Raw genomic sequence first — 13,111 nt, forward strand, 5'->3', positions numbered from 1 at the left:
CCATGTTTGAAAAAAGAGATTTCCATCTACTCACAAATAAACATTTTTTGTAGTTTCAAAATTGACTATATCCTTTATAGACAGTAATTTTATTTCAAAGTTTCTTTTTTAACAGAATTAAATAACAGAATTGAATAAATAACAGATTGTTTATTCCTTCATAGTGGTTCTTTCTCATTTTTCCTGGATATCTTCTGATTCCCAGTTTTATAGATTTTGTCTAAGTATAAATGGGACTGATTGAAAGGGAACCTGTTTTGCTGAATAAATCCCCTTCATGCTTATTGGAATTTTATTAATTTTATGTTTCTGAGTAGTGTTACCTGGAGTACTTTCTGTTGCACTGATTTGATTGCATTTTTATTTGTACTCACTATAACAAAACAATACATTCTTTTTTTTTTTTTTTTTTTGGTGCTGAGGATCAAATTCAGGGCCTTGTGCATGCAAGGCAAGCACTCTACCAACTGAGCTATATCCCCAGCCCACAAAACAATACATTCTTAAAATCACTTGTACCAGAACTGAAGAAATGTTAAGGAGATTTTTCTTCTGCTGCTCTCTTGGCCAGTTATTTAACTATTCATCAGTTTATGATCATGTTGGAAAGAGAATATCTACTGCCAAAGAGGAAACTAAAAATTAACTAGTCACTGTTGCAATTTGTTGGTGTCTAAACAAAGATTACACAGAAAACAAAAGGCCAACTAATGAATGAAAATAATTCAATTACTTGGAATTTCCGTTTCCTGTAACTTTTTACATCATGAACAATCAATGACGAGTTCATACTGCCCTTTATTAAATTTTATGTCTGCATGTTACCTATTCATTTTGTGTAATGGGCTGTTCAGGGATGTGGCAAAGTTTGGAAGGATTGAGCAAAGCAAGCATTTCCTTCTTACCATACTCAGAACAACATAAAGCATTCTTTTTTGAAAACTACAAAAGCTCATTGCATATATATAGGAGACATTTTCAGTAGTCCTTATGAGAAACACTGTTGTGTCACACTAGGGTTTTGGTCTTGGATTCGGAAAAAGAGCAGGAATCAAAAGTTTGTCTTTGTCATCTCATATTCACTTGACATTCAGCAAGTCACTAAACCTCTTTAAACTTTAGATTATTCAAATAGAAACTAGTAATAATGCTATCTGTGTTATTTACCTACTATGTATTATATGAAATTGGTGAAAAAGTAAAATAATATTCATGAAAGTGCTTTAAAAACTCTATAAAGTTTTATAGGTTTTCTGCTTTAAAAAAAACATAACAAGTTTATAATAGAAAAATAGAAATTCATTATTTTCAAAGTACATTTGTTCATTTAAAATCTGGGTGTTTGTATTTGTCATTGGATTGAAAAGTTCTTTATTTGATATGTCAATCCTTTTTATCTTATGTAGGACTAGTAATAACAAATTTTTAAAAAATTAAAAATTTTTTAAATGTGGGTCCACAAAAAAGAGGTGAGAAGCAACGCAGAGATACAGTCTCTGAGAAAATCCTTAGCTTCCCACTGTCTTGGAGCTAGAATATGTCAAACTGCTAGAGGTGATGCATAGCATATGGAAGAGCAATGGATGTGCCTAGACAGATGTGGTTAATCTGTTCTCATTTCTCTGCTATTTTCCCACTTCTTCCTATTTATAAATATTGCCAGATTTTTTAAAAAATTGCTTTGTAAGGGGGAGGGAGAGATCCTCTCTGCCTCCCTTAGTTCTTATATGGGTTCTTTGGCTAGATACAAAAACTGATTAACTAGAGAAAACCATGAAAGTTTACATGAACTTGGGGATCTTCACAAGAGAGTGAAGTCTAAAGAAGTGACCAAAGCATGATGCCTTTATGTTTTCTACAAAAGACAATGCATTTTTGAAGGAGTAGCAGGACAAAGAGATCACTTAGATAAGGTAGTCAATTACAGGGATGTAACTAAGAGATATATGGGGATACAGAAGTTAGTGGAAGATTAGGTTACTTCAGAAATTATTTGTTTCATTGCAGTCCTTATTACCCAGTCTCATGATCCAGCCTTGATATGGGAAGAACATATGAGTTAGTCAGTTTTTCATAATTGTGACCAAAATACCTGACATAAGCAACTTAGAGGTATTTTGGCTCACTCTTTCAGAGGTTTCACTCCATGGTGGACTGAATCCATTGCTTTGGGCCTGAGATGAGGATGAATATCATGGGGGCAAGGAGTGGCAGAGGAAGCTGTTTGACTCAAGGCAGGTGAGAAGTAGAGAGTGAGGGTGGAGTTGGAGGAAAGGGGACAGGGACAAGATACTTCCTCCAATTATGCCTCCATGTAGTTTCTACCACCTCATAGTAGTCTATTCATATATCAATGGATTAATTCATTGATGAGGTCAGAATCCTAGTGATATAATCACTTCCCTAAAACCCTGCCTCTGGACTTTGCTACACTAGGGATCAAGCTTTTAACACACGAGCTTTGGGAGGACATTCCAGATACAAATCATAACAACATTCCTCCTAAAACTTTATGACTTTTTGCGCATAGCAAAAGGTCAAATGACTTTTTCTGAAGTTACACTTCCTTGAGTAATTTCAGCTTGAACTAATCAACATATCAATTCAGCATATTTTGAGATGATATATTTTTTAACTTCTTCAGGTTTGCATCCTGGAAATTATAATCTTCAAACAATTGAATACATCTATACTTTTATTTGGGATATATGCCATTATTATTTTTTAAAATATTTTTTAGGCATACCAGGGATTAAACTCAGGAGCACTTGGCCACTGAGCCATATCCCCAGCCCTGTTTTGTGTTTTATTTAGAGACAGGGTCTCACTGAGTTGCTTAGCACCTTGCTTTTGCTGAGGCTGGCTTTGAACTCATGATCCTCCTGCCTCAGCCTCCTGAGCCCCTGGGATTATAGACATGTGCCACTACTAGGCCCAGCTATGCATTAGTTTCACACTTAAAAAAGTATGAAAGTTGTTCTGTACTCCAAGATTTTAAATATATTCACCAAAATGTCTATGTTGTAGATTTATTTCATGCGTTTAAATAAAACATCTGCCCAGAAATCTCATCTTGAGATATAAAAGTGTAGTCATCTACTTTTCTCCCAGGTTAAAGCCTGATTCTACTAAATTCAACTTGAGTTTATACTATAATCTAGTAATGTTGGCCTTGTGTGTTGTGGATAGATTGGGATAAAAAGCCAGAGCCTTCCAAATGAAAGCAGGAAGACCATAGAATCATCCCAGTGCAGTTAGTGCTTTGGGTCATGGCCACGTCCTTTCCTCCAGCATCTGTACCCAAGATATAGCATCCAATGGGGAGAGACAGGACCAGCCCCTAATACAGTCTTATTTGTGTTTTATAGGTTCTATGTCTATTGATATCACATATCTTCATCATAGTTAATATTTTTGCTTTGAATTCCTTTGATATTAATATTGTGACTTTTAGTGTTTTAAGATTTCGCATCTCATATCTTTGTCAGTCTTTTTATTTTCAAACTATCATTTAAATTTAGTTTTGTCTCACATATAGCACAAAGTACATTTAGTTTTTTTTCACATTTAGTTTTAAAACTTATCTAAAAGTACTGCCAATATTTAACCTGAGAATAATGTGTACTTGTAACTATTGACATATTTGGTTTTATTTTTATCATCTTATTTCGTTTTCTGTGTTAAAAATACTTTCTTTATATTTTTCTTTGAATTTTGCTAGTTAATTGATTTGTTTTTACTCTGTTGATGTTTTTACTGATGTGAAAGTTATAGACCTATAAGCATTTGTATCTTAATGTTTAGAAAACATAATAGTAGTGTTGCTTCTCCATTAACATCTTGAACTTGTACTTCAGAAAAAAAAAATGCAATCTAACTTCACTTCTGTCTTCTTCCAAGCATTAATCCCTAAACTGATAGAAAACCTGCAAATCCATACTATAGTTGATTTGTTTCTATTTCTTTTGTTATTGAGAATTTTGTTGTCTTTGCTTTTAAGATAATTTATTTGCATTTCTACCTGCTATATTTCCTTACAACATTTTTATTATTTATGTTTTGAGTTTGATTTTGTTTACCACTTTTATGAGGCATCTTTCTTATTCCTACATCTTTATTTTGCTTCATTGCTGTTGACTTGAACATTGCTTTGAATAATTGTTTTTAAGAAAGGTACATGGCTGTCCTGCTTTGAGTTGCTGCATGTTGAAGTATTTGTCCGTTCCTCAGATATGAGCAGTACTTTTCCCAGATATAGGCTTATTGACTCATGGTCCTTACCCTGCAATCTGCACTCACTGTTTGAAGCTACGTTTACATAACACAATCTTTTTAACAACAACTGCAAAGCTAAATTGTATATCTATTTAGAATAGTTTTGGGGGACACTGAAAGAGATTGGAGGAACTAAAGTGACCCCAACTCATCCCCTTGTGTCTTCATGATCCTGTGAGGCATGGTTCCATATGGTCAATTTTGTCAGGCAAGTTCAGATTTATTATAGCATTTCGTTGCTACAAGAGATGCAATAGACTGTGTGGGATCAAAAGAGGCTTGTAGTAAGAGAATGGTAGCCTTGGGGGAGAATTTATCTTTTAGCCATGTGGTTCCCCATCCACATCATCCTTAGCTCTCCAGACCAGAGTGGAGGTGGTAGATACAGTTGAATCTTGGAAGATTATAACAATTATCCCTATATTTCAAGTTAATCTAACTGCATTCATCCATGGATGATTTTGGTCATGCCTCAGTTCTACTCAGAATTTATTCTCTCCATTCTCCTGTCTTGGGCACAGGATATGAATGCTCTCTTGGGACTTACTCTACTTGGGGTGGAATTTGGATCCTATGTTAAAAGCTTTAGCAGGGCAAGAAATTGTTCCTGATGGCTACTTTGTCTCTAGCAGTAGGGTAAAATGTGGCATTAGTGGAAGCACCATCAAACAGGCTCTCCTTCCTTTGATTAATAGAAAGAACCTCATCTTTAGGGTGTATTTTTTTTTTGAAATATGTTTTACTAAGATACCTCCAAAGTGCATTTGCAACCCCAAGTAAACCTCCCATTAATGTTTATCCTCTATATTCACTTCTTGAAACTAGACATAATGTGTCTAGTTTCAAGAAGTGAATATAGAGGATAGGAGAATCTGTGTCCATCCCTGAAATCCTTGTTGCATTGCTATGGAAATGGAGGTCTGGACAAGGTTTGATGACTTGCGCAATATCCTGCAGTTTGTTAACCAAAGGGCTAGGGCTGGAATACAGTTCTCTTTTACCATTCTCTTCCATCTTCATGTGATATTTCTTTAGTTGATGACCCCAAATTTAATATTACCATAAATTTTCAATGATAATATTAACTAATTACTATTAATTTTACCATAATGTTGGAGTTGGAACTTTATGTGCAAGGGAAATGCTATCAAATATCCAAAGTTCAGCATTTTATTCATGTATATTTGAAATAGGAAGGTAAAAATCTCATGAAGTATAAATGTAAAAATTTTAGTTATTAGTAAAAAGCAATTTGTTATACAACTTCTGAATTTTTTTTCTGTTAAATTCAAGGCCTTATAAAGGCCTTGAGTTTTTGTTAAGTTCATAATATATTTTAGAGGAAATTTTATTAATTTGTTTTTATTAATTTTTATAGAGACAAGATTAAGCATATTGTGGATTTAATTGTATCATCCTTTCCATTCAGGTATGTGAGACTTTAGAAAAGGAACTGATTATGACATTTAATATCAACATTTTTAATAGGAAGCAAAACAGAACAAAATAAAAAGCATATTTCCCAGGCCTGTAATCCCAGCGTCTCGGAAGGCCAACACTAGAAAATCAAAAGTCCAAGTCCAGCTTCAGCAACTTAGCAAGGGCCTAAGCAATTTAGTAAGACCCTGTCTCAAAATAAAAAATAAAAAGGACTGGAAATGTAGCTTGGTGGTAAATTGCCCCTGGATTAAATACCTAGTATTAAAAAAAAAAAAAGCATTTCTACTCTCAAAATGTTGCTAAATAGCCTGTATACCCACATTTTCAATATAATCTAATTTTTTTTTTGGAATTTTGGTTTCAGTTGGACATTAATATTTCCAAATAAAAGGGGGAGGGAAAAGGAGGGATCATGAACTGAAATCAGTTTCTATGTGTGAATGAGCATATAGTGATGAACCCAACTACTATGTATAAATAAAGCTTTTAAAAAATGTTTTTTCCCAAAACAATGACATTTGCCTAAGTCTAACTAGTGGAAGATTCATTTTTTTTCCTACTAATAAAAGTAAAAATAATGAAGCATGCATTTTAAAATTCTGTAATTATAGGTAAAGTATTTTATTAAATACCTTATGCATCCAGAATTACTTCTTAATTCTGGAAATATTTTACTTAGGTTTCTTCTCTATGTGAGAAGAAGATTACTACTATGATTCAAATATACACCAATGTGATTGCTTCCTTTTAAATTAATAATAGTTTCATGCAAAAAATATAGTCAAATATCAGGGAATGTTTTTAAAATATATAAGAGAAAAGCACTTAAGAGTTCATTTGTGGAAATATTTATGGATTTGAATTCCTTCTCATGTGCCCATCACTGTTCTAGGAATGCCCATGAATATGTAATGATGTATTTGTTGAAAATTTCACTGATTAAAAAAATCTTACTGGTCAAAATGGTCTTATAGAATTAAGTCATCATTACTATAGCAATATATGCATTCCCATGTTTATAGCAACACAATGCATAATAGCCGAAATACACAACCAGACTAGGTGTCCATCAGCCAAGGTACAGAGAAAGCAAATGTGGTATATATACACAATGGAGTTTTTTCTAATATTTATTTTTTAGTTTTAGGTGGATACAATATTTTATTTTTATGTGGGGTGCTGAGGATCAAACCCAGTACCTTGCACAAGCTTAGGCAAGCATTGAGCCACAACCCCCCGGCCCCACAATGGAGTTTTATTCATTCATAAAGAAGAATGAAATTATGTTATTTGCAGGAAAATGGATGGAATTTGAAAACATTAATTTAAGCAAAATAAGCCAAACTCAGGCTTAGAGTCACATGTTTTCTCTCTTATGTGGAAACTAGAGAAGAAAAAGGAAAAGAAAGTGTGGTAGGGGAGGGAGTGGGAGGTGGTCTCATGAAAATGGAGAGGAGACCAGGAGAGGAAAGGGACACAGTGAGGGAAGAGGGTTGAGAAAGGGGAAATACTGGGGAATAATATTGATCGAATTATATTATCATATCACATGCATGTGTGAATATGTAAAAATTAATCCCACTATTATTTATAATTATAATGCACTAATAAAAAAGGTGGGGAAAAGAAAATAGTCTTACATTAGTCTTGCCTTCACTTGGGTTTTATTACTAAATTCTTTAAAATTTTTTCAGATTAATGTTTTATTTATGATGAGAAATGATTGAAATTTTCAAAATTTAAAAAGAGTTTACACACACAGTTCCAGTTCTATCTTGGATTAGTCTGATGTATCTGTTGTAGGAGAACATGATAACATACATTACAGTGATTTGATGGGAATTTTATTCACAAACAACTGTTCTTATTCGGTAAAAATTAGTGATTTTTTTTTTAAGATTCTAAGGCAATACAGTTCTTTCTCCCAATGAACAGTTTAATCCTACATATTGACATTTTGGTATCTAATCGTTAGCTTTAATGTTGTCTATTTATGGAGGCAAATCCCCATTATTTTTATTATCTTTATTTGTTTTAGAATATTTGGAATTTTGCTGATCTTTGTGGATGTGTTTCTTATTGTTAATGACATAATTTTGACTGAGCGCCAAATACATGTTTCTTTGGCATGTCGTATAAGTTCTTTATCTATTGCTTTATTTTTCGTCATGGATATTCTTCTTCAAATATATGTAGTAGGGTAAGTTTGATTTTTTTTTTAACTTAAAGCTATTTTGTACTGTTATAAGAAGCATCCGAAAATAATTATCAGGTTAACCCAACTAAATGTGCTTCTCTTTATCAAAATAATTCTCCTAGAAGGCATAGTTCACAGAGAAACAACAATCCAAACCTAGTTTATTATAGACGGGGCTTTAATAATGTTATTATTGCAATTGTCACTACAGTCTCCTACAATATATTCTAGATGGTCCCTTCAAAAGATAAAATTTAAAGGAATTTTTAAAAGGAACCAGGCATATGTACATGATGTACATGATATGTCTGCATGTACATTAAGAAGAGGAACGTGCGTGTAAAGTATAAATATTAATACTTTCATTAAGAATTGAATTCCAAACAAGAGTTTATAGTATGTTAAATACAAAATAATAGATCATGAATAATCCCTGCATCAGCTAAAATGACAACTTTTGTTAAGGTGTAGAGGAGATCTGAGGCATACTCATCTCATTGGCAGGACAACACAGCAGTTGTTGTTGTTTTTCTTTTCTTCTGTTTTTGCTGAGAAGGTAGGGGTAAGCCAAGGTTTGGGGCTGGACTGTCGTGGAAGTCATGAAGAAAGTTCCCCAGACTCACTTTTTCCAGAGCAATTCTGGTAGTTTGTCTCCTTTCCTGATGATTTTTTTTTTAATCCTCATGCCTTTGATCTGAAGACATTTGCTCAGTGCCAGGTTACTCAGAACCTGAAAGAGGCTGCCTCAAAATCAGAAGCTTTCCCTGGAGGACCAATGCTGAGGTTTAAAGGAGCCAGTGTTGAGGAAGGAAATGTGGTAGTTGGAAGTCAACCAGACCATGAATTCAAAATAGTGAAAGTTTCTTCTTCTCACAAGCTCCTCTCATATACTCCTCACTGTCCCAAATCCTCTGAGGCTGTGAGATATTCAGTTTCCACCGTCCAACTGCCCAGCATCCCATCTGCCTAGGAGAAAACAAAGCTTGCCTCTTGTGTAATAGTTTGGTTATATCTCTTATTTACTAAGCTTAAGTTGCCATATTGTTGCTTTTTCTCATATGTATGTGTATGTGTGTGTGTGTGTGTGTGTGTGTGTGTGTCTAAACTGCTTGAAAACTTTCTATTAATGTTATATTTTCCCTTATTCTAGTGTAAACAATGCATTTTAAAAAAACCATTGAAGTAGAATTCATACTGAAGATAAGTCAAAAACTTGTGCTCTTAAAATATTCCTATCCCTTCTTGGGGAGAATAAACATTTTATTTTATATTGCAGGAAACAACATTATTTTTCTGATGTATTTAATGTCTTCGATTCTGTCATTATTGGGGTGACTTTGGCATTTGACCTCTTGTACATGCTTTTTGACTTTCACAGCAATGTCTCCAGGTATGAAATATGTGGCTTACCTCTAGAAGTTTTTCATTTCTTTCATTCTTTTTTTTTACATTCCAATGGCTTTAATTTTATATCATCTTTTTAACTTTGAGTGTTCTGCTTTTGTGCCAAATAAGCTGCTTGAAAATGAAATGTTAAGATAGACTTCCACATACTTTGAAACTATAAAAGATGGTGGCATTTAGGGGCCAGTGAAAGGTATATACACTAAATACTTTTTGGTGAAAAAAGAAGATGGAGCACTCAAAGAGAGTGGGGACTTGGCCTCTTGTGCTTACTTTAACTTCACTACATTTTAAAATTCCCTCTAAATTCCATTTGTGCTTCAGCCATAAATTCCTTACACATGAAGTTCTATATATCTACCTGAATTTTTCCTACAACATAGAGTATATTGATTTAAGCATATGAAAATTTGAGTGACTCTAATCATATTCTCCAAAACATAGCACATTGAACAGGAAAACAGGAGGTGACACAGATACAACACAGAGGAAGAGTTTTGAAGTATACTTGTAGTAGAAATGAAGAAAGTTGAGGCAAAGTTAGAACCATTAGAGATTAGGAAAGTAAATGTGTGTGAATAATAGTTCTTTCTCTCCCTCCCTTCCTCTCTTCCTCCTCCTTCTCCTTCCTCTTCCTTCCCCCTACCCCTCTCTTTCACTGTGGCAATGAAGAAGAGTAAATGTCTATAAGGATGTAGACATTGAAGGGCTTTCTTGGCTTATTCATTAATCAAATAGCTACCACCTTTTGGTAACCTAGCTTCTCATGGCTTCAATTCAGAACCCAACTAAATGTGTTATATGATAGACTTTGGAGTTGGAAAATAATCTGAGTCAATATGGTCCTCCAATTGCAACCTCAGCATCATGTGAGAGCTTGCTAGAAATGCAAGAAAAACACCTCATGTCTAACCTAAACCCACCAAATTAGTTATTCTGGAACCTGCAACCTGGGGTCTAACAAGCTTTTCTAGGTGATGTTTGTTTATGTTTAAATTAGACACTACTAGTCAGCAGCTCTCTGCTATGGTATTTCCAATGATAGGAGAAACACCAACCAATGCACTTGGGAAGTCTCTCAGCCTGCAGCCTGCCTGATGAGCATATACAGGCTGTAGTGAACCTCTGTTACTGAAGGGAGTAGTAACATAGGTGAACAAGAATCCTTAGTTTGTTTTCATAGGGGAAAATGAAAAACATACTGATTTTTTAAAAAATATACTTTTAGTTGTGAATGGACCTTTATCTGTTATTTATTTATATGCAGTGCTGAGAACTGAACCCAGTGCCTCATACATGCTAGGTAAGTGCTCTATCACTGAGCCACAACCCCAGCCCCAACATGCTGGTCTTAAACCATAAAAGAAATCCGAAAATTCTAAGAGTATTATTACTTCCTCTAGACCAGAATTTTTCAACCTTAGCATTATTAACATTTTAGGCAAATAATTCTTTGTTTACAGGAAAGGGCAGTTTTATTCAGTGTAGGGTATTAAGCAACATTCCTCTATTCACTAGATGTAACACCCCACCAATGTATACACCCAACCGTTATGACAACCAGAAGTATTTCCAGACATTGTCAAATATCCTCTAGATGGGTGGCAAGGTGAGTTGAGGCAAAATTACCCCTGGCTAAGAACCACTGCTCTAAACAATACAAGGCTGGAGGAGGTATGCTCAGTAGTAGAGTGCTTGATGAGCATGTGTGAGGCCCTGGGTTTGATCCCCAGTACCACTTAAAAAAAAATGTTAAACTTAATCCATATTGACAAAATCTTCTGTTTCTGAAACAAAAATGGATCTTTAAATTTTATCTATAAATTTATTCAGGTTCACCGTTTTATTTCGACCTCTGCGACTTATCAGTCTGATCAGAATGTTTCATTTGGCTTACCAAAAAAGACAACTTGAAAAGCTGACCAGAAGGCTGGTGAGTAAGGAAAACATGTTTGTTTTGGGCTGGGGAAGTAGCTCAGTGGTAGAGTATTTGCCTAGCACATGCAAGGCCCTAGGTTCAATCCTCAATACCACACACACACACACACACACACACACACACACACATTTCTTTTGTGTTTAAGAAAATATAAGGGTTATAGATATTTACATAATGTTTTATTTTTATGTTGATTTATATCTTACACATTGTAAAATTTCTTTAAATTCCCAGGTTTCAGGAAACAAAAGGAGATACACAAAGGATGGATTTGACCTGGACCTCACTTACATTACTGGTTTGTGACTTTAACTGTTGATTTATTTATATTAATTTCTAGTTGTTCTTATGAGTAATAATATTTTCTTTTGGTTTTGCCTTGTTGAAGTATTTTCTTTTAAATTATCCTTTACCCATGAAGATACATTCCCTGGTAATGGAAAATTTCATTCATTTCAAATCAGGTCTACTTGGTGGAATGGATTTTCAGCTGACTCTATTTGAGTTTGATTTAGAATTTATTGAGTTGTGATAGTCATCCTGGGTTCCAAAAGTCCCAGAGAGACTCCTTTTTTCCCTTGAACCCAAAAGAATGAGGTCACTGTTTTGTAGGTCTCAGGTTTTCTGAGTCAAGAGGGATAGAAAGCACCTGGAGTTTCTATCATCACTGGATCCCAGACTTCCTGGTTTTTCTTTGGTGTTCAAGAAATAAATTCCAACTACAGGGGAAGCTCTGATGTCAATACAAATCTGTGGCATATGGCATACAGTCAGTTCAATGATAATTTTTTTGAATAACTAAATATATTATCTAAATTTATTGAATAACTAAATAAATTACATAAATATAATATAAAATATTGTACACTGAGAATGGTAGCTTTTTTTTCTCTATCCTGAAAGTTCTTTCCTGTGAAAAGGGAGTCTGATTAAATGTAGATTAGATTTTTGTATATTGTTTCACATCTATAATGACATTCATAGTAGTGATTACTTTGACTTCCAGAGCGTATTATTGCCATGTCATTTCCATCTTCTGGAAAGCAGTCTTTCTATAGGAATCCAATTCAGGTAAGGATGTTAATATACAAATATTCACTTCTCGGTGAATATGGACAGTGAAGTTATAAGCTTGATACTGACCCAGAGATGGTAATACTTTTCTAAAAGTTTGCTCTTTCAGGTAAAAAAAAAATCATAATGGGTTGATATCAATTTGATTTTATTATTTACAAACCATTCAAACATACTGGCTTATAACAACACCTTTTATTTCACTTATGACATGGTTTGTGAATTTGGATTGGGCTTAACTGGGTGGTTCTGATAATCAGGGACAGAACTGGCTATCTCATCTGGACTTGCTCATGCATCTGTGGATAGCTTTTGGGTCATCGGAGTACTGGCTAGTCTAAAATGCCTGGCTAGATGGTTCTACATAGTGTCTCTTCCCAAGGCAGACTAGGTTGACCTTGTTTACATGGTGGCAGTAGCAAAGGTCCAAGGAACAGCAAGCAAAAGAATGCAAAGCTTCTTATGACCCAGACTCTATACTAGTATAATGTGGCATCTACTTCATTCTATTGGCCGAAGCAAACTACAAAACCAGTCTGTATTTAAGGAGTAGAATGGGAGAAATTGCAAAGAATTATGGTCATTTTTCATTGTTTATCGAGAGAAGAAAGGGAAAGCTGTAACTAAAATGTATGCTTTTAGATTGGTATTCTAAATTATAATGGAAGAATAACATTTTGGGCTCTGTGGATGACTAAATTAATTTCAAATATATAGGGATGTTTGCTATTGAAGAAATTCCAGCTGAAAGACATTAAGAAGTTAGCATTTATGTGTGTATT

The 13,111-nt window shown here is 34.3% G+C and overlaps 1 protein-coding gene across 1 annotated transcript in view; it reads left to right on the top strand.

Moving 5' to 3' along the window:
- Positions 1-5,663: 5,663 nt before the first annotated feature.
- The window catches only part of LOC114087489 (phosphatidylinositol 3,4,5-trisphosphate 3-phosphatase TPTE2-like), a 46,170-nt gene continuing 38,722 nt past the window's right edge, over positions 5,664-13,111 (top strand). Inside the window, exons 1-6 of the mRNA XM_034635998.2 lie at positions 5,664-5,704; positions 7,754-7,915; positions 9,189-9,302; positions 11,150-11,249; positions 11,490-11,553; positions 12,262-12,326. Coding sequence (XP_034491889.1) covers positions 7,884-7,915; positions 9,189-9,302; positions 11,150-11,249; positions 11,490-11,553; positions 12,262-12,326 — 375 coding nt within the window. The 5' untranslated portion in view covers positions 5,664-5,704; positions 7,754-7,883. The remainder of the gene's footprint in view (positions 5,705-7,753; positions 7,916-9,188; positions 9,303-11,149; positions 11,250-11,489; positions 11,554-12,261; positions 12,327-13,111) is intronic.

The sequence above is a fragment of the Marmota flaviventris genome, chromosome 4 (assembly GCF_047511675.1).
Source record: "Marmota flaviventris isolate mMarFla1 chromosome 4, mMarFla1.hap1, whole genome shotgun sequence".
In the NCBI taxonomy this organism is placed as follows: domain Eukaryota; kingdom Metazoa; phylum Chordata; class Mammalia; order Rodentia; family Sciuridae; genus Marmota; species Marmota flaviventris.